Source organism: Rana temporaria, chromosome 3 (genome assembly GCF_905171775.1).
Source record: "Rana temporaria chromosome 3, aRanTem1.1, whole genome shotgun sequence".
NCBI lineage: Eukaryota > Metazoa > Chordata > Amphibia > Anura > Ranidae > Rana > Rana temporaria.
In genome coordinates, this window is record NC_053491.1 from 223,167,486 (window position 1) to 223,193,942 (window position 26,457).

Genomic DNA, 26,457 nt, shown 5'->3' on the forward strand with positions numbered 1-26,457 from the left:
TCCCACCTCAGAAAGTTGAGAGGTATGGTATTATTACATAGCATAGCAGAAGAGTAGATCAAAAAATAGTATATTTCAGCAAACCGTGTATCGGGTAAGACAGAATATGTGTAGCCTATATATACAGTATATATAATATATTTTATTTATATATATATATATATATATATACACACTGTACATATACTGTATATATAGACTGCACATATTCTGTCTTACCCGATACATGGTTTGCTAAAATATATAATTTTTTCAGGTTCATTTAATCTATGGGCTTTCCAACAGCTACATAATTTCTTGTTTTCGGTGGCCTGAGGAAACTATACTCTGTGGATACATTGGACTTGATCAACTAAAAGGAATTTTTTTTTTTACTTGGCTCATTGAAGCTCTACTTTCTTCATTTGTCCAATCATGTGAAACGTACATTTCAATTATTTTTACACTCCTATGCACATGATTGGGTGTTCAAAGTAAAAATCAGCTCCCTGGGCTAAGAGAAGATGTGTACCTTTTTAGTAAATAACCCCTAGTGTGCTTATAAGTAAAGCTCCATTTCAGAGCTGAATCATTTCAAGTTTAATAAAAAGAAACAATATTGCCAGCTGTAAATGTTTCATATGTAAAAATCAGTTGGCATCGAGAAGCAAATGACTGTATTTAGGTCAAGTTACAGGAAGGCATGTTAGAGCTTTGGCCTGAAGTCATAAAATGGAAAGCACCTTTATACTGACCATGTTGTTCCTTTTATCAGGGACTAATAGCTGCTCTAAAACACCAAAATTATGACATTGATTATTACATTTGCTTAGGTTTTCAATATGGGATTTGACTGATCTCACAGGGTATATGTGCCGCAACCAGAAATGACAGAGCTTGTAATGCAGATACCAAAACCAACCACTATGGTCATCCCCAGGGGCGGACTGACCATTCAGGCACTGGGGCACTGCCCAAGGGCCCCATGCCACTAGGGGGCCCCATCAGGGTTGCCAGCCTCAGTAAAATCAGGGACAGTATGTAAAAATCTGTGTTTTTAAACAAATCCCAAGATTTTAGCTGCCCCCCACATCTCCAGTAGCTTTTCAGTGTGTGTATGTGTATTCTGTGTTTATGTATACTTTGTGTGTATACTGTGTGTATACTGTGTATGTATACTGTATGTGTGTGTATACTGTGTGGCCCCATAATCTATTGTCCGGGGGCCCCAATATCTCCTTTTGCCCAGGGGCCCCATGAGTAGTCAGTCCGCCCCTGGTCATACCTGTACAGCCTCACTGTGTAGGCACATCAGTCATAAAATCAATCAATAATCAAGGCCTCAGCTCTTACCCTGGCTGACTTCTACGTCTTGGCTTAGCGTCTCTGCGCTGCTGCTGTGAGAAAGTCTCGGTACAATGGATAAAGAGTTTGGAGAAGATTCAGAGATGTCCATTTGTGTAAGGAAGGAGCAAGGTGCAGGACTTGAAGGAACATGAAGATTGTGCTGGGAGTGTTCCAAGGTATGACAAGCCTCATTGTGAATATGTGGCGTTTTCCAGTGGGATATTCCTATTGCGACTGGCCCATTCACTTCAAATCCTACAGAACAAAAATACTGATTATACAAGCCACAAAATACCTGTAATATTAATTATTCTTCCCCCATTATGGCATATTCACAACAGGAACCATTTAGGCCTCATGCACATGGGATGTTTTCTAAACTTGCCTAGAATCCTTCTTCCTAGCAGCATTTTGGCAGAAAAAACTCCTGAGGCCTCGTACACACGACCGAGTTTCTCTGCAAAAACCAGCAAGAAACTTGCTGGGAGATATTTTTTTGCAGAGGAAACCGGTCGTGTGTACATTTTCGTCTAGGAAACTGTCGAGAAACTCGACGAGCCAAAAAGAGAGCATGTTCTCTATTTCCTCTACGAGAATGGAGAAAATTGGCTTGTCGAGTTCCTCGACAGCCTAACAAGGAACTCGACGAAGGAAAACGATGTGTTTCGCCCGTCGAGTTCCTCGGTCGTGTGTACGAGGCTTTACACTTGTAAAAGTGTGCAACGCTTTTAGCCACGTTTACTTTTGTCAAGATTTTGGACGTTAATTAATTTCATTGGCCAGAATAATTAAATTAATCTGGCCATTGAAATTGATTAACTCTCAAGCACGCTTTTACAAGCATCAATTGTTTTTTTCTGCCCAAACGCTGCTGCTCCTGGGCACACTGGCAGTGTTTGTTTTTCCTGCTTCTAAACTCTCCAACTATTAACCACTTCCCGACGGCCGTACGAATATGTGCGGCCGCAGGGTGGTTCTAAATCTCTGACAGGACGCATATATGCGTCCTCCGCTCTTCCAGGCCACTAGAGGGCGCGCGAGCGCCGCCGGTGGCGCGCGTGCCCGCCGCATTCCTGAGATACCGATGCGTGTGCCTGGCGGCCGCGATGTCCGCCAGGCACTCGCGATCGGCGGCTACAGGGACAAGACGTGGAGCTCTGTGTGTAAACACAGAGCTCCACGTCCTGTCAGGGAGAGAGGAGACCGATCTGTGTCCCTTGTACATAGGGACATAGATCGGTCACCTCCCCCAGTCACCCCCCTCCCCCCACAGTTAGAACACACCCAGGGAATACATTTAACCCCTTCCATGCCCCCTAGTGTTAACCCCTTCACTGCCAGTCACATTTATACAGTAATCGGTGTATTTTTATAGCACTGATCGCTGTATAAATGTGAATGGCGCCAAAAATGTGTCAAAAGTGTCCGATGTGTCCGCCATAACGTTGCAGTCCCAATAAAAATTGCAGATCGCCGCCATTACTAGTAAAAAAAAAATATAATAAAAATGTATAATAATTCTGTCCCCTATTTTGTAAGCGCTATAACTTAGGCCCGGGCATTTTAGACTGAGCAGCCCTGATCTAGATAGATAGATAGATAGATAGATAGATAGATAGATAGATAGATAGATAGATAGATAGATAGATAGATAGATAGATAAAGAAGGATAGATTCAGATAGAAAGAAGGGAAGGGAGATAGATAGATAAAGAAAGAAAGATAAAGATAGAAAGATAGAAAGAAAGAAAGAAAGAAAGAAGGGAAGATAGATAGATAGATAGATAGATAGATAGATAGATAGATAGATAGATAGATAGATAGATAAAGAAAGAAAGACAGCTAAAGAAAGAAAGAAGAGAAGGAAGGAAGGAAGATAGATAGATAGATAGATAGATAGATAGATAGATAGATAGATAGATAGATAGATAGATAGATAGACAGATACAGATAGATAAAGATAAATAGATAATAGGGAGAGAGAAAGAAAGAAAGGTGAAGCGAGAGAGAAGGGAATGAAGGGCACCCCTACATCAGTGTACAGTACTCACACAGAGGCAGGAGGGACTGACTGGATGGATGGATATCAGACTCTTCCATCTTTCCTTTCTGTTTGGCTTTAACTTAAATATTCCCGCCCACATCCCCTAGACAGCAGAACAGTGTCTGTCGGGGAGAGTGGGCGGGGCAGACACAGGAGGAGAGAACGAGAGGAGGGGGAGGAGTAGAAGCAGCTCCTCTCCTCTAACTGGTCATGCAGGCAGCAAGGGGAGGGGAGAAATGTCAGAGCTGGCTGTGATTCGCCCAGCTCATCTCTCTCTATCTGGAGCTCTCTATCTGGTGCTGTGTTGGGGATCTCTGCTATTAGGTAAACTGGGCGTCCCCTCTCGGCCTGCAACCCCTTGGTACACCCCTGGGGAGATGTGACATGCGGCCCGCGGCATGCCGAGGCCCATTGGGCATATGCCCGGTATGCCCTATGGCCAGTCCGGGCCTGGCTACAAACAAGAACTAAAGTAGCTTAAACACAAAATAAGTAATATACTAAAACATTAAAACATTATATAAATTTAGCTGGATAAAAAAACGTCTCTACATATAAATTGGTATATATCTTCTGAATGTTGTCATAAAGTGTCATTTTATGGTCTGTGTGTAGAGAAGGTCCTAGAGCAAGATGCAAAGCAGTATACCATGTAAATAGCCTTTCACAAGTCAGGAAATGTTGGAAAGTAGATAGAAGTGAACTGAAATAAGTATCTATTGGGATTGATTTACTAAGGGAAAATAGACTGTGCACTTTACAAAATGCAGTTACCCTTTGCAAGAGCAGTTGTTCCACAGCCTGGTAAATGAGCAGAAGCTATGCTGACTTTCATCAACCAATTATGTGCAAGCAAAAAATGCTTTACCTAATTTACTAAGCTCTGGAGCAACTGCACTTGCAGAGTGCAACTGCCCTTTGCAAAGTGCACAGCCTATTTGCCTTTCGTAAATCAACCCCATCGTGATGTTGCCTCACTCACAAAGTGGTGGCAGATTTGTTCCCCTCAATCACAAATTGTCTTTGGTATTCATTGATCACATAGGTTCTATATTATATCCATCTTAGCCATCTATCTTTCTTACCTATAGTGATCTGACTGACACAGCTGTAGTAGCTTGTCCCACTAGAGAGGTTATTGTAGCTTCCACTGTTCGGATCCGTGTCTGTAAAATAACAAACATTGAGTGAGACCTTCAAGGGATGAAACTAGCTAGAAGATTTTATAAAAGTGCTATTCTTATTTATTACAAATACAGCAAAGTGGATAAACTTTTTGAAAAGCATATAGTAAGCAATCTTTTACATGTTTGATTCAGACCCGATTCTGGCAATTGCAGCAATTTTACCTCAGGCTTAAGAGTTTGACAGGCTTAACGGCCTGTCAAACTTGCCCATTGAGGTCGATAGGGCCATTCCCCAACTGGGGCACAAACACTTGGCTTGCAATTGCGGTGCGGTGTGGTCCCGTAATATAATTTTTTTAATAAGAGAAGCAAAGAAAACAAAACGGGCACCAGGAGGCGGCAGTAGCACCTGGTAATTAGCAAATTCCTGCGCTAATGGAAAAACATGACCCACTACTTCAATATAATTTGTCACACACTTATGAGAACAGCTACCAGGGCACTGTGCCGTGATAACCCCCTATTTATGGGTGACCCTTGATTTAGAAAACGATATGTATATATTGTGCAATGCTGAATTTCCTTACCATTATATCAATAATAAACACAAGCAATCATTACACCACAAAATCTCCCATAGTGAAAAATTGCAATAAATCAATAGAATAATGTCTATTTCTCTCTTGCTGGTGTCACACCGGGGTTCTCATTAATAATGAGGAACAATAAAACACCTCTGTGTTCACCGCTGGTGTACATACGCGCACTGACCAGAATTTGCGACCCCTTAAATTAATACGTGGGTCAATATAAGCTTTATATTCTGAAACATTCCTTCCCAATAGTTTTTTTTCTTCTACTCCCCGGATACATATAGTTAATCTCGGCCCTAAAGCATGTCCACTTAATAAATAGAAATTTCTTTAGACTGAGAAATAGGCTTTTACACATTGTTGGTGAGAACTGTTCCACCACAGTGTTCATCGTGGATGGAGGAGAGATACAGCACCTCCTAGCTTCTGCCCACTATATTCTAGAATGTTCTCCAACATTCTAGAAAGAGGGGGAGGCACCAGAGAGTTGCCAGGATGAGTCACCCAGCCCTGGCCTATTATACCCCGACCTAGATTCAGTGACTCAGGTTTATCCTTGGGCCAGACTAAAGCCAGTCTCATTCCAGTAGCACATTCACACACTAGAGTGTGCTACGTAAGAAAGCCTGCTACCCATGTAATCCTATGAAGGTAGGAGTTGCATTGTATATAATATCAAATTCAAATGACATTTAAAGGGTCAGTCCTCCGAACATCTCTTGGATGCAAAACAAAAATGATATTCAAGTAGATCAGCACAGTGCAGGGACAGACATAGGGAGAGACTGCCAGCTGTAGCATGTCTCTCTTGAAGACAGTGGCACACTGAATCTTCATCCAACCTTGCTCTGGGGAGTCTCCATGTGTATGTCAGTCAGGAGGACTGGGAAGAGAAAGCAGACAGGTGGGCTAGCATTTTCTGCAATCAGTGGAACTGGGATCAATGTCTACAAAGAAGCAGAAGGTGGTGTGAGATGCTGTGTCACTCCACATGTGATATTTTACCAAGGGACTGAGAGTTTCTAGCCTGTAATGGGCTGAGCTAATAAAAGACTGTAAGTTCCACGAGAAGTGAGCCAGCAGAAGCTGTACAAAAGGAACAAAGTTTGTACAGGAGGAGGGAGGAATCTGTAAATAGGGAGGAAGTTCTCCCTGGTTCTGTTTGTTGGGCATTTTCAAGTTGGGCATCCCATAATCCCTACCCCATCCACAGACCTAGCAACCAGTAGAACTCCTGGGTAGGCCTCAGGCTTCACAGCCATGAGCTGTTCCACACACAGCCACCCAGAGTCTGGGTGGAGAAGACCCTGATCACCTGACTTTCTCCAAATACCTTCTCCCAGCATTCATAGAAGCCAGACTGATTGGCTAAGAAAGGTATGTTTATTCATAACCTGAATTCATTGTAGCTCATCATACTAATGTCAAAGACAACAGCGCCACCTACTGACAAAAAGAGAAAAGCCACAGCTGAAACAGGATTAGGAGAAAAACCATTTGACCACTAAAAACTACAAATTAGCCAGGCTGGCTACCACCCAGCACAACTAAATAAACCTATTTTAGGACAAGGGTGCTACATTCTCCCCCAGTCAAGGAGACTACATTCTCGGAGTATGCAAAAGAAAAACATATGCTCTCAAGCCTGAGAGTGTATGTCCTGGCAAAATATATAGAAACACACACTAGTAATTGACTATTTAATACTATTCAATACTAATAGAAAATTAACATTACCATAAAAAATTTGAGGTATTGGCTCCCCTTAGTCAAGGAAGACGCTATATATATATATATATATATATATATATATATATATATATATATACACAGTATATTTGAAATGTTAAAAATTGTAAAAATATACTACAGCGCTACTAACAAATAATCTCAAAGAAAAAAACACACAAAAATAACTAAATAATACAGCTGCAAATATAACGGTGAACTAAACCAAATAATGAATGAAATAATGGTGATGCGCTCATATCAACTCATCACTTCACCCTGCACATGAGTTGATATGAGCGCATCACCATTATTTCATTCATATTTGAAATGTTGCCTATCCTCAGCCAAAGAAGACAATTATTGTCACTATCTGTTATATTAAAGAAAAACACATATCTATGTACAGTATACATATTTAGAACATTGCCTACTCTCAGGCCTCGTACACACGACCGAGAATCTCGTCTTAAAAGAAACGTTGTTTTCCTCGACGAGGTTCTTGTCAGGCTTGACGAGAATCTTGTCAAGCTTTCCTTGCATACACACTGTCAAGACAAAAATCTTGTTGTTCTCAAACGCGGTGATGTACAACACGTACGACGGCACTATAAAGGGGAAGTTTGATTCCACTGGCGCCACCCTTGGGGCTGCTTTTGCTAATCTCGCGTTACCGTGTGTTAGTAAAGGTTTGGTGAGAGACGATTCGCGCTTTTCAGTCTGTTACAGCATGACGAATGTGCCATCTCCATTACGAACGCTACTTTTACCGAAGGTGCGCTCCCGTCTCATACTTTATTCTGAGCATGCGTGGGTTTCTAAGCATACACACGAACGTGTTTCTCATCGTAAACCAGCCCGACGAGAAACACGACGAGGAAATTGAGACTCCTGATGAGAAAAAAGAGAGCATGTTCTCTTTTTTTCTCGTCGAGATCCACGACAGTTTTCTCGACGAAAAACATACACACGACCGTTTTCTCTGCAAAAATGCTCTGCCAGCATTTTTCTTAGTGGATTTTGCAGAGGAAAACGGTTGTGTGTACGAGGCCTGAGACGAGGAAGACAAGAGTTTATAAAGTAAACTCACATTAGTATATTTTTAATATACTTTACAGTCAAAGAAAATAATTGTACATAGAAACATCAACATCGTGAAGTAGACCCCACTCCCTAGAGAGTGACACATTCTTCCAAGAGGTATATATACACATTTTATCAATATACTTAAAGCATTCAATTCCTAAACATTTCACTATGAAGATAACAAACTTATTACTCACTCAGATTGGCTCCCTTGCTGCCATCTGGTGACAATAAACAGAGAAGGTTCACTTGGATATACTTTGTAGTCCATGAAGTATAGGTTTCAGATGTAAACTGGCCCCAGGACCTAAAAGCAAAGCCTAAATGACTACCTAACTAGAATATCATATTGTCTCTGGAACCCCAGAGTCCAATGGGCACAAAGTGTATTTTATTTTTTCAAGTGCACCAAACAAAGTGTCTTATTTGAGGATTCATACTGCCTCTGTATCCCCAGAGTTCAATAGGTACAAACTTTAGTGTGAACATTCTTGCTGACTTTGTCACACCAAAGTCCAACAGGTACTTTCCTTGGGTTTTTGTATCACAAAGTTCCACAGTAAACATAACAACTTGACTAAAGACTTGAATTGTAGTGTTGCAGACTTTCAAACAGGCAACACAGAAAACTTGAACATGACTCAGCCTTTTACAAGAGACTAGGCTATTTTCCTCACACATGGATGACATACTGGCAATGCAGAACAAACAGGCCAGCATGTCACTTTTTAGGGCACTTTCTGTAACTGCTGGTATCAGGAGCACAGTCCAGGAGCAAACAGTACAGACAGGAGTATCCCCACAACAACACTTTTCCCATGTGAAGAATTACTTCCTGTGGAACAAACACAGCTAAACTGAGGAACATAGCTGGTTTCCATGCTGACTTAAGAACAAGAACGGCTTTTGACATCACCAATAGTAGATGCTCCCAATCAGGTGAGGACGAATGGGTCTGCTAAAGTAAACTAATGTAGATACCCAGAGGTATACGACAAAAGTGATACAATGTGTGTGATACCAATAAATACCACCAGGGTGCTCACAATCAAGTGAGAATGGATAAAACCCACAAGTAAATAAATCCAAATACCTGGAAGGTATGTGACAAAACTACTAGTAAAAACAGTGTCAATAAATGTCACAAAGGAAATACAAATAAAAAAAAGTCCAGAGATAATACAAAAAAGGAAGTGGAAGTGGCAGTGGAACAGCCGTTGGAACAGCAGGCAATCAACCGTCAGAAGCCGAATGTATCCAGTATGGGATAAATCCCTAAAGGAATCCTCATAGATGGTGGCAAATATGCATGTTCAATCGTGGAGTCATGGAAAGGAAAGAAAAACAGCTCCACATGGTGTGGTTACTCCCAATAAAAAAACCTTTATTAGGCAAAGATAGATACAATAAAAACAACCAAAAAAGCAAAAATCAATAAAAAGGTACAAGTCTGTGGTAAGACCAATACAGGTGATCACATAGAAAAAATGCAGCGTGGTTGGCATGCCCCAGTTGAAGAGCCACTAGCTCGAAACATGTCGGGTACATAGCCTATACGCTACCTGCCAACCACGCTGCATTTTTTCTATGTGATCACCTGTATTGGTCTTACCACAGACTTGTACCTTTTTATTGATTTTTGCTTTTTTGGTCGTTTTCATTGTATCTATCTATGCCTAATAAAGGCTTTTTTTATTGGGAGTAACCACACCATGTGGAGCTGTTTTTCTTTCCTTTCCATGACTCCACGATTGAACATGCATATTTGCCACCATCTATGAGGATTTCTTTAGGGATTTATCCTATACTGGATACATTCAGCTTCTGACGGTTGATTGCCTGCTGTTCCAACGGCTGTTCCACTGCCATTATCGTTTCAAGGAGCTTGTACATGCCTGATTGACACACCGTCACTGACGAGTGTGTCCACCTTATCCGGTAAGAGTATCCATCTTCTACATTTGCCATTTGGATGTTTTGGCTGATCCTGTGAGATTGATCTCTAGATGTGGTTTTTATCATCTGCTTGAATATTGGAGTATACTACGGATCATACATTTGATTCCTGCCTTGAGAAGACTCTCCTCACACGTTTTTGCAACTTAGTCTACCTCAATGCTGGTCCTCTTGTTTCGTATTGGGATTTTCTGCAACAAGAGTAGTTCCTTTTTTGTATTATCTCTGGACTTTTTTTATTTGTATTTCCTTTGTGACATTTATTGACACTGTTTTTACTAGTAGTTTTGTCACATACCTTCCAGGTATTTGGATTTATTCACTTGTGGGTTTTATCCATTCTCACTTGATTGTGAGCACCCTGGTGGTACTTATTGGTATCACACACATTATACAACCACTTTAACTGTGGGCAGCTGAAGCTGCTATCTGTTCACTTCCTGGATGTACACAGAGGCACACTTCCAACTCTGCAGCCCTGCAGCTCTCATTGGCCCTCTTTTGAATCAACCCCTCTCCCTTCCTGGCAAACTCTCACTAGAGTGAGAGAGAGCTGTGCATGATGTCATAAGCCTAGGCTTTTGATCAGACAAGAAACAGGAAGTGGGCTGTATAAGGTATTTACTGGCATAACAACAAGGGCAGAAGATTTAATAGATGGAAAGTTGAAAAAACGACTGAAGGTCCGCTTTAAGGAGTTTGGTTAAACAATTGTTTGTTGTTACTTGTCTGAGTCAGATCGTCTCGGTTAGCACTGGAGAAGTGGCTAACGTAATGTACTTACTCCTTTTTATACACAGATTAGCGTGTTTTGCAAAGGCTTTAGCCAGCTGCATGATGCCTTCCCGTTCCAACCACATATCAAATGATTCCACTACTTTCAGTGATGGCATTGTTCACTTTCCTTCCATTGTGACTACATCCATACATTATTAATGCTGTCTGCACTCTTCAAAATATATATAAAATATAAAAGCTCTTCCAGCTCAAAGAGGCCTAACTGTCCCTAAATGTGACAAATTAAAAATTGATACTGCAGCACATCATGACTAAGCCTCCATTAGCTAGTTAAGCTTTCTATAAGGAAATGGCATTTAGAAGCGTCCCAAATGATCCAATTACTTGCTTATCTGTAACTGTATCCAGCCCGCCCAAGCTGTACACAAATCCCCAGCATTAATCTTTCTTCCCGGCCCAGGAGGACACAGCAGATTTAGTAGAATCTAACAACAATAAATAAATATGAACATCATAAGGTCAAGGAAAGGCTGCCATATTCCTCTGCGTTTTGTCAGCAAGTTTGATTCGAACATCAATGGTTCACTTGGCAGTAACACTTCATGAGTCTAAATAGCTCAGCATTAAATGAAGCACGTCAATATAATAAAGGTAGACATAGGGTTCAGTTCATCAATATTAGAACGTCCATCCGCCTCCATCTGTGCAAGTATAGTATACAATATAATGGGCAATCTTGGGGATTCTACTTATCTTTTATATACAAATTGTATCCGTTTACTTCACTGTACACTTTTCAAAGCCAGTAATGGAGCTCAGGAGAGAGATTAGCTTAAAGGGGTTGTGAAGGTAAAAAAAAATTCCCTAAATAGCTTCCTTTACCTCAGTGCAGTCCTCCTTCACTTACCTCGTCCTTCCATTTTGCTTTTAAATGTCCTTATTTCTTCTGAGAAATCCTCACTTCCTGTTCTTCTGTCTGTAACTACACACAGTAATGGGAGGCTTTCTCCCTGGTGTGGAGAAAGCCCCTTGAGGGGGCGAACAGGAGTGTCAGGACACTCTCTACTTTGCAGATAGAGAAAGGAGCTGTGTGTTAGTGGGCGTCCTGACACTCCTGCTCGCCCCTCCCCCTTCAAGAGGCTTTCTCCACACCACTTTAAAGTGCAGTCGCTGTAGATCCGAGGGGGACATGCAAGGAAAATTAAAAACAGCATTTTAGCTTACACATGATTGGATGATAAAATCTGCAGAGCTTCACCCCATTTTAGATCTACCCCTCAGATTTACAGAGACTGCACTTTCAGTGCAATTTCAAGTACACTTTGCACTTGTAGTGCAAAGTGGATTTGCCTTAATTAACCCCCTTACAAAAGAACTGTATTTATGTCCATCCAGTTCTGACATTAACACAGCCCTGCCAGACAGCACAACCCTGTCTAGCAGGTCAAGATACCTTTACTCTGCTGCTGTTGTAGAACTAAAGGAAAAACTGAGGTATTGACAAGTTGAACTATATTTATGCTAGTGTTTTATAACTCTCCGGACTTTCAGTGTTGACCCGCATGCTCATCTATTTTTCTGTAGCCAAAACCAAATGTCACATTTACATAATAATTATCCATTATTACTAACGGAACCCATCACCACTGGGCACCTGTGAAAACTGGAATTTTCCATCTTGAATTGTTATAATAGGCCCAGCCTTACACAGGGATTTCTTGATTTTTATTATTTACATGTATTCTCTCCTTGTCAGATCATTTTTCCCTTACCCTATCTACTACCTGAGCTTAGTGCTGACAACATACACAAACTGTCACACAATAAAGGTACAATTAAGGTGTCAGAAATACATAATAAAAAAACAGAAGACTGTTAATTGAGTGTTCTATCCTCCTTGTAGAATGGGGGAGATTTGCTAAAACGGATGCACTTAGAATCTAGTGCAGCTGTGCATGGAAACCAATCAGCTTCTAGGTTTTATTGTCAAGGAAGGCTTAAAGGGTCACTAAAGGAAAACATTTTTGTTCCTTTAAAATAACAAACATGTTATACTTACCTCCACTGTGCAGTTCGTTTTGCATAGAGTGGCCCCGATCCTTGTCTTCTGGGGTCCCTCGGCGGCTGTCTCTGTCCTCCCCGCAATTGCTCACCACAGTCATGCGAGAGCTCGCATGGTGGTCAGTAATTGTGGGCGCGCTCCCGTGATACAGCGAGCGGCCATAGCCGCTCACTGTATCACTCTGCCCCGCCCCTTGGCGCGCCGCTTTACTGGATGTGATTGACAACATCGCCAGCCAATGGCTGCGCTGCTCTCAATCCATCCGCTTTAGCCAATCAGCGGCCAGGCTGAGCGGCGAAGAGGATATCGGGACCGCGCGGGACTTTCGACGGGTCAGGTAAGTAGAAAGGGGGCTGCATAGATTGCATTAAGATGACATTTTTTTTTTCATTTACAACTCCTTTAATTAAACAAACTGAAGTTAAAGCTGATTGGTTACTATGTACAACAGCACCAAATTAGGTGTGCTCCAGATTTAGTAAATCTCCCCCCCATTGTGCCATCACTGGGCCAGATTCTCATACATCCACGTAAAATTGTGTGGGCGTAACGTATCTGATTTACGTCACGCCTCCGCAACTTACACGGGCAAGTGCTGTATTCTCAAAGCACTTGCTCCGTAAGTTGCGGCGGCGTCGCGTAAATCGGCCGGCGTAAGCCGCCTAATTCAAATTTGGATCAGGGGGGCATGTTTTATTTAAATTTACTGTGACCCGACGTGATTGACGTTTTTCCCGAACGGCGCATGCGCCGTCTGTGGAATTTCCCAGTGTGCATTGCTCCAAAGTACGCCGCAAGGACTTCATTGGTTTCGACGTGAACGTAAATGACGTCCAGCCCCATTCACGGACGACTTACGCAAACGACGTAACTTTTTCAAATTTCAACGCGGGAACGACGGCCATACTTAACATTGTTACGCCGCACTTACGCCACCATATAGCAGGGGCAACTATACGCCGGGAAAAGCCTAACGTAAACGGCGTAACTTTACTGCGTCGGCCGGGCGTACGTTCGGGAATTCGCGTATCTACCTAATTTGCATACTCAAGGCGGAATTCGACGAAAGCGCCACCTAGCGGCCAGCGTAAATATGCATTTACGATACGATGGTGTAACACAGTTACGCCTGTCGGATCTAAGCAAAATCTATGCATAACTGATTCTATGAATCAGGCGCATAGATACGACCGTGCAACTTAGAGATACGACGGCGTATCTGGAGATATGCCGTCGTATCTCGTTTAAGAATCTGGCCCACTGAGTTCAGCCAACAGACATGTCGGCTTCCCTGGAAACAACCTGCCAACGGATTGACATTACAAGAATGTAAGTGAATAACACACACAGCTATCCACAAGAGGTAAGTCTGCACTACTACAACATTTTGTTTACAAATCCCATTTTTGATTGATTCTCATATACTCCACAGGTTCACTTTAGAGCTTAAATCCAGGCAGATATCAAAGGCACAAATGTATTCAGCTCTGTGTTCATTAATCCATCATTAATTAAATGCAAAAAGTGTACCTAAGTTTGACCTTGTATTAGCTTCCTGCAGAGCGGAGCTCAGGGGGCGAGGGAAAAGCAGCACACTCGGGAGCCAAATGGGTGTGCAAGGAAAATGCAGAGTGATAGATAGAAAAGCTCATATGTTTATTACTTCACCTTTTAAAATATGAATGTTTTCCTTGGGGCGAAGATACCTCTAGTTTTATTTTTTGGTACACCAGTCAAAAGTCTGTAGGTGAACTTCAGAGATTCTTGTGACCCATTTCCCCCTCCAGTCATGCTGATGGAATTACTTGCAAGTGTTATGCCGCGTACACACGATCAGGCTGTTGCCCAGCCAAATCACATCGGAATTCAGACGGAATTTCATCGGAAAAATATAGAACGTGTTCTATATCTATAGTCCGATAGAAATCATCGGAATTTCCGATGAAAAAACTCAGATGGGGCTACACACAATCGGAAAATCTATGGACTTTTCCCATTGGAAATTCCGATCATGTGTACGGGGCATAAGGCCCCGTACACACGACCAGTTTCCTCGTCAGAATTCAGCTTCCGACCGAGTTTCTGGCTGAATTCTGCCGAGAAACCCGGCCGTGTGTACACTTTCGGCCGAGGAAGCCGACGAGGAGCTCGGCGAGGAAATAGAGAACATGTTCTCTATTTCCTCGTTGTTCTATGGGAGCTCTCGCCCCGCCGAGCTCCTCGGCGGCTTCAGTGCTGAACTGGCCGAGGAACTCGATGTGTTTGGCACGTCGAGTTCCTCGGCCGTGTGTACGAGGCCTAAGGAGTTGCTTAAACAAGGATAAAAAATAAATAATAATCACCTATATAAGCTTGTGTTTTGGTGCTGCCCCCTATTGTCACCTTATGCACAGGTCAACACATGCCTTGTAGTCAATACCACTCTGCTTATATATCTAAGTTTAAAGTAACTATGAGCATTCCAAGTTCAGCATATTAAAAAAAAAAAACATATCCAGAAGCTTCAAAACCTTATTTCCCATATTTTCTCATTACATAAGCAGATTTTCATTCATGCTAACTCTTTTCTCCCACTAATAATGACTAACTGAAAACAACACACTATTTGCAGTTTCTAATGATTTCTAATAACCACAATGCAATAAGTATCCAGAAACGATGCCATCTTTTTTTCTAGGCTGCCAACGATAGCATTTAACTCAGAGTAGACTTGTTTTTACTAATGGTACCGTATTTATCGGGGTATTGCGCGCTCTGGCGTATATCGCGCACCCCTAAAGTGGACCCGACATTCCTGTAAAAAAACATTTTAGTACTTACAGTTTTGGTGTCATGCGCGGCGTGCATCGGCGGCCTCGTTGGGTCCGGCGTCCGTCTGCGGCTTCGGGTGTCCTCTTCGTCGGGTCCGGCGTCCTTCTGCGGCGTCCTCCCCGCTCGATCCCCGCTTTCCCACGCCGAGTTTGAATACTGCGCCGACATATACCGAGCGCAGTACACTCGTGTATAGTTGGGCAGGCTCGGCTACTCTCGCGTTTACGTCCTGTACGTCCAGGACGTGAGCGCGAGAGGAGCCGAGTCTGCCCGACTATACACAAGTGTACTGCGCTCGGTATATGCCGGCGCAGTGTTCAAACTTGGCGCGGGAAAGCGGGTATCGGCGTATATCGCGCACCCACAATTTTGCCCTGATTTTCAGGGGAAAAAAGTGCGCGGTATACGCCGATAAATACGGTACTTGTTATCCAAAATATAATATAATTATGCAAATTGGCAATTTGCCACAATGATTAAAAATAAAAGTGTGATCTTGTATGATAGGCCCACTTCAAATTGAGTAGTTTCATAAACTATTTATACCAGATATTCCAGAAGAAATCCCATACCAGTACATTTTGAACAATTTTCAGAGACATCGTTCTTGTCACACTCGGACCTGTTTACCCAACTATATCCAAGACCAGAACCTAATCACTGAAAATGTAATTGAATAATTTCACCCTGAAGATTCCGTACAATGACACGTCACTTATTTGAATAGACCAAATTATTTAGTTAGGAAAACAAGCAGTGGACAAATGTACTACCAAGCCCCAGATATACAGGATCAGATCAAAGTCAAAATGTAAAATATGTAAGAAATACCCTGTTAAAGTAATTCATATTAAAGAAACGTGTGCTAAGCAAAGTAATTAAAATATATTCTACAACCCCTCCCCTTTTTTTTCTCTGCCCCCCCCCCCCCCCCCCACACACACACCTGGGTCTAACCCCCTATATACGGTACCTTCTCATTGGAAGTTATCTGTTTTTTGCCTGACTGTTCTTACTGTTGATTGGAACAACGAATATTCCACATATGATGTCTTGATTCTATTATACTGTACCATAACTGTTTCAACTGTTGATTGCATACTTTATTTTTAATGTATATTCTCCTTCAGTAAAGCACTCCTGATTGTTAAAAAATATATTCTACAAACCAGCTTTTTTTTTTTATGTCACAATGTAGAGAATAACATTTCCTATCATCTGTGCCCAGTCTTGCCACACAGAGTTAATCCAGCTCTGAGCAATCCTCTTTTATTGTTCAGTTAAAATGAACAGACTTCCAGTTAAAAACCTGTCTAAATAAAAAGGGGCAGATCCACAGACAGAGTACGCCGGCGTATCTACTGATACGCCGGCGTACTTCCAAATTACCCGCGTCGTATCTTTAGTTTGAATCCTCACACCAAGATACAACGGCATGTGGGTTAGATCCGACAGGTGTACGTCCTCGTACGCCTTCGGATCTAAGATGCAATACTTCGGCGTCCGCTGGGTTCACGTCGTTTTCCGCGTCGGGTATGCAAATTAGCTCTTTCCGACGATCCACGAATGTACGAGCGGCCGGCGCATTTTTTTTACGGCGTCTGTAGTCGGCTTTTTCCGGCGTATAGTTAAAGCTGGTATTTTGCGGCGTATAGTTAGACTTGCCATGTTAAGTATGGCCGTCGTTCCCGCGGCGAAATTTTTTTTTTTGCGTAAGTCCTACGTGAATCGGGATGGACGTAATTCATGTCTAAGTTAAAAAAAATGACGTTGTTGCGATGTCATTTAGCGCAATGCACGGCGGGAAATTTAGAAACAGAGCATGCGCAGTTCATTCGGCGCGGGGACGCGCTTCATTTAAATGAAACACGCCCCCTAATCGCCGATTTGAATTCCGCCGCCAGAGATACACTACGCCGCCTTAACTTACGGCGTGAAATCTTTAAGGATTCGAAATTACGCCAGGTAAGGTACGGCGGCGTAGCGTATCTCTGATACGCTGCGCCGATCTATTTCTATGTGGATCTGGCCCAAAGTCCTTTCCGTCCCCTTGTTTTGAGTGACATACATTACCTCTCACAATGAACTGTGGATCACCCCCCCATATTATGATAAACATCCAGGAATGTGCATGTGTCCAAGCTAGTGCACGAGATATGTAAAAACCCTGTCACTCGAAGCAAGGGGACGGAAAGGACTTTTTATTTAGACATGTTTTTATCTGTTAATTTTCACTGAACAATAAAAGTGGATTTCTCAGAGCTAGATTAACTATGTGTGGCAAGATTGGGCACAGATGATAGGAAATCTTATTCTCTACATTGTGACATCAAAAAAAAAATTGGGGTTTACATCCACTTTAAGCTTTTTCTGTAGATGATAAATAAGCAATAAGGTTGATTTACTAAAGGCAACTAGACTAGGCACTTTGCAAGTGCAGTTGCTCTAGAGCTTAGTAAATGAGGGGAAGTTCTACTGACTTCCAACATCTAATCATGTGAAAGCAGAACTGCTGTTTTTTTTTTCTCCTTGCATGTGATTGGGTATTTTTTGTAAAGTGAAACTTCACCTCATTTTCTAAGCTCTGACGCAACTGTACTTGAAAAGTGCACAGTTCATTTGCCTTTAGTAAATCAAACCCAATGTTTATTATTCTTTAGATATCACAATAGATCCCAGATCTTAAAGCGGGAGTTCACCCAAAAATAAATTTTTAACATTACATTTAGCCGAGTTGTCCTAATAACAATCGGCTGTTTTTTTTTTTTTCCCGTACATACCATATTTTCACCGCCGCTTCCGGGTATGTCTTCTGCGGGACTGGGCATTCCTAATTGATTGACATCCTTCTGACCGTCGCATACAGCGTGTCACGAGTTGCCGAAAGAAGCCGAACGTCGGTGCGGCTCTATACGGCGCCTGCGCACCGACGTTCGGCTTCTTTCGGCAACTCGTGACGCGCAGTATGCGACGGTCGGAAGCCTGTCAGTTAGGAACAGAAATACGGTATGTACGGGAAAAGAAAAAAAAAACAGCCGATTGTCATTAGGACAACTCGGCTGATTGTAATGTTAAATTTTTTTGGGTGAACCTCCACTTTAACATCTATCTTTGAAGTCTCATAACTCTTACTGCAGTCTCACTCCTCCAGCTGTATGATCGTATTTAAAAAAAAATAAAAACAGGAAGAGGGATACTTTTCATAATGGGGATGATTCACATAAAGGATAAGAGGCTGTTTACTTTGCAAAAGGATTTTTATTTTTTATTTTTTTTTAAAGGTAAACCTGCGTTCACTTTAAATACTGAATCATGGGCCAGGATGATGCGAAACAAAACCAGATTTTTGCTAGAACATTAAGATTGAGTATTCAAAGTGGAAGCTGCTTCATCATCATTAAGCTCAGTGTTCACTTTGCAAATTTTAGTAACAAACACCAACGTGAACCTGCGTTCACTCTGAATACTGAATGCTGGGTGAAGGTAATAACAAAAGGATCTGGGGTTTTGCAATAAAATTATTGAACATTCAAAGCGGAAGCTGATTTGTCTTCCCTAAGCTAAGTGTTCATGTTGTAAAGGACATTTTTGTAAAAATAAATAAAAAGACAGACCAGTGAATACTGAATCATGGATGAAGGTAATACAAAAACAGGATTTTTGAGGGCACATGAATGAGTATTCAAAGTGGACACAACGTCAACTTTACTAAGCTTTGCAAAGTGCTTTGGTAAACCAATCAAGCTGACTTCAGGGCAAGGAAGACCTAAGAAATAAAAATAAATAAATACTTATGTGGTTTAATAATCTATTTGGAATTGCAAAATCTGAGCATCAATTGATCTAGTCTGTATACGCTAGAACCGACTTATATATGTGCGATCGTCTTTCTAATTTATTTATATCAGGTACTTATATAGCGTTGTCAATTTACGCAGCGCTTTACATATACATTGTACATTCACATCAGCCCCTACCCTCAAGGAGCTTACAACCTAAGGTCCCTAACACACATTCATACATATACTAGGGCCAATTTAGACAGGAGACATATACTAGGGCCAATTTAGGCAGGAGCCATATACTAGGGCCAATTTAGACAGGAGACATATACTAGGGCCAATTTAGACAGGAGACATATACTAGGGCCAATTTAGACCGGAGACATATACTAGGGCCAATTTAGACAGGAGACATATACTAGGGCCAATTTAGACAGGATCCATATACTAGGGCCAATTTAGACAGGAGACATATACTAGGGCCAATTTAGACAGGAGAAATATACTAGGGCCAATTTAGACAGGAGACATATACTAGGGCCAATTTAGGCAGGAGCCATATACTAGGGCCAATTTAGACAGGAGCCATATACTAGGGCCAATTTAGACCGGAGACATATACTAGGGCCAATTTAGACAGGAGAAATATACTAGGGCCAATTTAGACAGGAGAAATATACTAGGGCCAATTTAGACAGGAGACATATACTAGGGCCAATTTAGACAGGAGACATATACTAGGGCCAATTTAGACAGGAGACATATACTAGGGCCAATTTAGACAGGAGACATATACTAGGGCCAATTTAAAAAGTAGACATATACTAGGGCCAATTTAGACAGGAGACATATACTAGGGCCAATTTAGACAGGAGACATATACTAGGGCCAATTTAGACAGGAGCCATATACTAGGGCCAATTTAGACAGGAGCCATACACTAGGGCCATTTTAGACAGGAGCCATATACTAGGGCCAATTTAGACAGGAGACATATACTAGGGCCAATTTAGACAGAAGACATATACTAGGGCCAATTTAGACAGGAGACATATACTAGGGCCAATTTAGACAGGAGACATATACTAGGGCCAATTTAGACAGGAGCCATATACTAGGGCCAATTTAGACAGGAGCCATATACTAGGGCCAATTTAGACAGGATCCAATTAACTTACCAGCAGGTCTTTAGAATAAAGTTTTGGTACAAGAAATTGCAAAATCAATTTTCGAAGGAGTGTTCACTAACAATACACATAAAAATTCTTGAGACAGTTTTAAAGCAAAGTATTCTATGTTAGTGCAAATTAAAAAAAGTATTACGGACAATTTATTCTAAAGAAAAGTATAAAATCTATTAAAAAAATTAACTAAATTCACTGTTCCCCTGTTGCCGTTAATATTCTATATAGGATCGTTTACATATGTAGAAGACGAATGTTGAGCAGTGATGATGCAGGGTTAATAATCCTATATGCTGTATTTATTGGCGTATAACACTCACTTTTTTACCCTGAAAATAGCGGGTAAACTGTTCCTATGTGTTATACGCAGGGGGCCGTGGAAAGTTTTTTTCCTGAAACTTCCCTCTTAAAGTTATGGTGCGTGTTATACGCCGATAAATACGGTAATTACATGTATCTTTAATACCATAGGCTCCATTCACAAAGCTTCAACACAAGAATAGGAACTTTATTTTAGCCATGAGTCGGTAATGTTCAATTCTCGCTGGACTTTTCTTTAAAAATAACGATCCTTATCCTGGAGTGTTAGCTTTGGTAAATGAGCCAAATACTGAGAATGAATAGCTGGCATCCCTCAGCACGCTGCTAAAAAAACTCGCTATGTCAGGAATGACCTAAAAAGAAATCCTGTTCGGAGGAAATAAAAGGAGTCAGAGAATGAGACAAGCTTCCAGTAAGGTAGGGTTACCATATCCAGACAGGGGGGACCCCCTGCTCCTGCTGCAGGTCCTGGCTGGGCTGGCTGGCATTGACACAGCTGTCTCCGGACGGGAAGAGCTGCAATGTATATCCCCGGCATCGCTTAGCGTATTCTTTGTATCCAAAGACTTGTAGTGCCTAAGCTCCAGTCCTCCTCCTCCAGAAAACTCGTGCAGAGGGCTGCATTTAGAAGTCAGCTTTCTCTTGTGAGAGCAATGCATGCTTGATACATGCTGCCTGACCTGCTGGAAGTCTCTTACAATAGATTCCCTATGGCTAGCAGCTTCTTCACAAGGCAGCCCTGATGGGGCTTACATGTATTCTTCCCAGACCCTCTTTCAAAAGGCAGATCCTCTGTGCTGGGTCAGGTTTCCTTCGTCATGGCACAATGAAGTTTTAACATTTCCCCATCGTATATGATGTGCAAACTCAGAAGCCCCCTTTAAATCACAAACAAGGGATGAATAAGGTTCTCCCATATATATAAAATCCAACGAGCTGCTCTGGAGTCCTTCTGCTGAGCAATAGATAGCATCACATCCGCTCGGAGTCTAGCTAGTGCACAAAGTCCTGAGTGGGAAGTACAGTGATGGGTGGTGTTTATTTCACGTGGCTAAGGTGTTTTTTTTTTTTTTACTGAGGGAAAGCTTAACTTCCATACCATGCAACTGTCAAATGAGAATGTTTTATCCCTTCCAGGTACCTTGATTTGAGGCTTACAGGGATGCTGGCACTAAGAATAAGAGTATTTGGAAGTGCTGCAGTATACTAATTAGAGGGAAATGTTTATACTGTAAGTTTCTGGATTAATGGTACGGTGCCATGATAAATGAATTCTGGCACTTTATATTAAACCATTATCTCAAGTGCCCTGAGACAGTGCAGTTTTGAGTCCTCCTGACTTTAAATAATTAGATTAAACGAGGAAACGTGTGCTTGGCTACTGCAGGGTAAAAAAAGGTCCCAGTTAAAGAAACTGTTACGAAGGAAAAAAAATCAGACCATAAAAATCTTTAGACCCTTTTCACACGGGGCGGATCAGTAATGATGCGCTCCGTGAACCTCCGCTTGCTCAGCGGGGATCGCTCCGTTGATCCCCGCTGAGCTGGTGGATGACAGGGCGGTCCCTGTACACTGTGCATGGACCGCCCTGTCTTTTCTCCGCTCTCCCCTATGGGGGGATCGGATGAACACGGACCGTCTGTCCCTGTTCACCCAATCCGCCAGACGGATGGAAAAGTAGGTTTTTCCTCCGTCACACTTTGGCGGATCGGAGCGGGTCGGATGTTAGCGGGCATGTCACCGCTGACATCCGCGGCTCCATAGAGGAGCACAGAGCGCCCGTTCAGGTCCGCCTAAAAAACTGGCAGGCGGACCTGAACGGGCCGCCTGTGTGAAAGAGCCCTTAGACTATTAAAAGGGTTGTAAAGGTTTGTTTTTTTATTTTCTAAATAGGTTCCTTTAAAGGGGTTGTAAAGGTAAAAAAAAAAATCCCTAAATAGCTTCCTTTACCTTAGTGCAGTCCTCCTTCACTTACCTCATCCTTCGATTTTGCTTTTAAATTTCCTTATTTCTTCTGAGAAATCCTCACTTCCTGTTCTTCTGTCTGTAACTCCACACAGTAATGCGACACTTTCTCCCTGGTGTGGAGTGACGTGCTCGCCCTCTCACTAACATACAGCTCCTTTTTTTTTCTCCCCTTAGATTCCTGCTCGTTCGGTCTAGGGGAATCGGCTATTTATATTAAAATATGAGCAGTACTTACCCGTTTTCGAGATGCATCTTCTTCCGTCGCTTCCGGGTATGGGTCTTCGGGAGCGGGCGTTCCTTCTTGATTGACATTCTTCCGAGAGGCTTCCGACGGTCGCATCCATCGCGTCACTTGTAGCCGAAAGAAGCCGAACGTCGGTGCGGCTCTATACTGCGCCTGCGCACCGACGTTCGGCTTCTTTCAGAAAATCGTGACGCGATGGATGCGACCGTCGGAAGCCTCTCGGAAGACTGTCAATCAAGAAGGAACGCCCATTCCCGAAGCCCATACCCGGAAGCGACGGAGAGGATGCATCTCGTAAACGGGTAAGTACTGCACATATTTTAAAACAAATAGCCGATTCCCCTAGAGAAAACGAGCAGGAATCTAAGGGGAAAAAGTGCCCTCTAAGGGTGAACCCCCGCTTGAAGCTAGTGCATTGTTGGTTCACTAACCTTTTCCTTCGATTTTTTCCTTCTAAATGTTTTTTTCTTTGTCGGAATTTCTCACTTCCTGTTTCTCCTCAGTAAGCTTGCCCCCATCATCTGGCTGGGGGTTAGTCAGCCAGAACAGCTTACTGAGGAGGAACAGTAAGTAAGAAATTCAGACAAAGAAAACAAAGAAAAAAAACATTTAGAAGGGAAATGGAAGGAAAAGGTAAGTGAACCAACAATCCACTAGCTTAAAGGAACCTATTTAGAAAATAAAAAACAAACCTTTACAACCCCTTTAAACCCTTAGTGATTTTTAGTTGCGCACAGCAATATAAACAATCCCGCAGTAAATATTTGTCAAAATTCTTACCCCAGCATTTGCAGTTTTCAACTTTTAATGCTGCTCTCTTTGTGCTTCTTCCCCAAACTTTCATCAGGAAAGCGTTAATAGTGGACAGTGCAGAATCCAGCCAGTCTATTAGCTTGGTGAAGGGAGAAGGGAGGAGCAGGAGATTGTCTTGCTCTCCAGGGCTATGGGGCTGTGTGTTTCTATTGATGCACACGGTGTAGGGAGACAGAACTCAAGTCTCTGCATGCAATGGTGGATCTATAGGACACTGCAAGAGGAAGGCATCACCCTGAAACAAGAAACCCTGAGGCAGTAGTCATAGGACCAGTCATAACTGGAACATAGCAAAGGATTAAAAGATTAACATTGTGCATACTTAGAAGGTGATTCAATCAGATGCTGAATGTACTTTAAAAACTGAGGGTTTATCAGTAGTTTATTAATACTTACCAGTTCCATCATTGTGTATGACAGGCTTTTTACTCTGTTGCAGTGCTTTTCCTGCCAAAGGCGTAGCTAGCTGCTTCACCACTACTGTGTCTCTGTAGAGCTTATAGTGATGCGGTGGTCAGTAGGTAGAACCACATACCTGACCAGGGAGTTGAAGACACCCAGGCATGCGGACCTCAAGATTTGTAGTACTGTCAGTGCTTCCAACGCAGACATGACAAACCCCACAGGGGATTCATTTCTTTATCCAAAACAAAGGGTTGGCTGAAAATGGGCTTTAAAATGTAGGGCCCAATACACAGGTGCATGGGGTGCTGGTGTTTAACCACTTAAAGCGGAGCTCCCGTCCCCCCTCTAAAAATTAGAAGTCAGCAGCTACAAATACTGTATATATTAGGACACTTACCTGTCGTGGAATCCAGCGATGTTGGCATCCCAGCCCATTTTCCAATCGGCTCTGGGTACTGCCGCCACCATTCGTGCCAAGGGAAACTGGCAGCGAAGCCTTTCAGCTTCACAGACAGTTTCCTACAGTGAATGCGCGATGCGATGCGTGATGCGATGCGATGCGCTCTGCGCTTTCTTACTGACCCGGCGGCAGAGGAAGTAGGAGGGGGGCAAAATTTCCAAGGGACCTCGCCGCATCTCACTGCAGCCAGGCCTCCCGGAAGTGGGCATGGGTACCTGTCAAAAACTGGCACCTGTTCCCCCCGAAATGTGCCAAATGTCACCAGGGGGGGGGGAGAGCAAACAAGCAGAGCTTTCTCTTTGGGTGGAGCTCCGCTTTAAGGTCCACCCTATAGCAGTTTCACTGCTACAGAGTGGCACCTCTGCATGAGATCACATATACTGTATATACATGATCTGACTCTTCCAAGTAGGGGGGACGCAGCGGGAGATGACTGGTGGGCACCGCAGACTCGATGTCCGTCAGCATCCGCCAAACATCAGGCAAAGAGACCGAACGGCCACCTGCCTGTGTAACCAAGGCAGATTGCAGTTCTGACAGAAATAGGACACACAGTAGATTTTATTTGTGTACATCATAGCATGACCGCACAATTGTCAATGTAGCTGCTGCCATTGTTGAGATATTTTTTTCCAAAATTTACAGCAGAAAGCACATACACTTTTTCTCACCTTACCCTGATCTCCCCAGTAGTGGCATTCCAGTAGACATCTTGCCAGCCTTAAACACAGAAAAGGTGCACAGGAAGAGAGGGTGGGCGGAATGAGGGCTTTCTTGTGTACTTTGAAGGTGCGTTATTCCACAGGGCCTGAAACTAAAGAGGTCAGTGATAGCTGGTTTTAAAGAATATTTACAGCTTTCTAATAAATTTCTGTACGTTCAAAGCCTGGCCTCAGTTCTGCCTTAAGGACCTATTTAAACAATTGCAACGTGGAAACACATGTGTTGATGTGTTGCAGTGCCATTCATTTTGAATAACACCCTGCCACACCTCTACAACACCAATGCTTTCCAGCATACCACAAAACACAGTAATGGGAAAATGCTGCCTTTTTTTGTGCTTTTTATTATTGCTTTTATTATTATTTAATAGATTCAAATGATTGACCTGCCTTAACCACTTCAACACTGGGCACTTTCACTCCCTTCCTACCCAGGCCAATTTTCAGCTTTCAGTGCTGTCATATTTTGAATGCCAATTAGTCATACGACACTGTACCCAAATAATTTTTTTTTTTTTTTTTTTTTTTTTTTAACAGACATAGCTTTCATTTGGTGGTATTTAATCACCACTTGTTTTTTTATTTTTTTGCTAAGCAAACGAAAAAGACCGGAAAGTTCAATTATTTGTTCTTAGTTTCTGTTATAAAATTTTGCAAAGAAGTAATTTTTCTTCTTCACTGATGTGCGCTGATGAGGCTATACTGATGGGCAATGGTAAGGCTGCACTGATGGGCACTGATGAGGCTTCACTGGTGGACACTGATGAGGCTTCAGTGATGTGCACTGATGAGGCTGCAGTGATGTGCACTGATGAGCACTAATCAGGCGGTACTGATGGGCACTGATAAAATGCATTTATGGGCTTAGGAGAAGGGCTCAAGTCCTGCGGGAACGCATGGGAACGGAGTTCCTGCACTTTTTTCACAGCAGAAACTCAGTTCCCTTTGCAGGACTAGAGCAGCCGAGCTGCCCGAGCCAATCCTTCACTAAGCGGTGATGCCCAGCTTGAGTCACTGTCAGGGGCAGGCGAACCTTAGTAATCCTTTATGTTACTGGCCGCTGCCTGTATATGGATTCATCAGGTAGT

At 42.5% G+C, this 26,457-nt stretch overlaps 1 protein-coding gene across 1 annotated transcript in view; it reads right to left on the reverse strand.

The window, feature by feature from the left end:
• ANO4 (anoctamin 4) overlaps positions 1–21,755 on the reverse strand; it is a 282,473-nt gene extending 260,718 nt beyond the window's left edge. Inside the window, exons 1-3 of the mRNA XM_040344320.1 lie at positions 21,185–21,755; positions 4,455–4,535; positions 1,333–1,581 (exon numbers count right to left, since the gene is read on the reverse strand). Coding sequence (XP_040200254.1) covers positions 1,333–1,581; positions 4,455–4,535; positions 21,185–21,416 — 562 coding nt within the window. The 5' untranslated portion in view covers positions 21,417–21,755. The remainder of the gene's footprint in view (positions 1–1,332; positions 1,582–4,454; positions 4,536–21,184) is intronic.
• Positions 21,756–26,457: the final 4,702 nt, after the last annotated feature.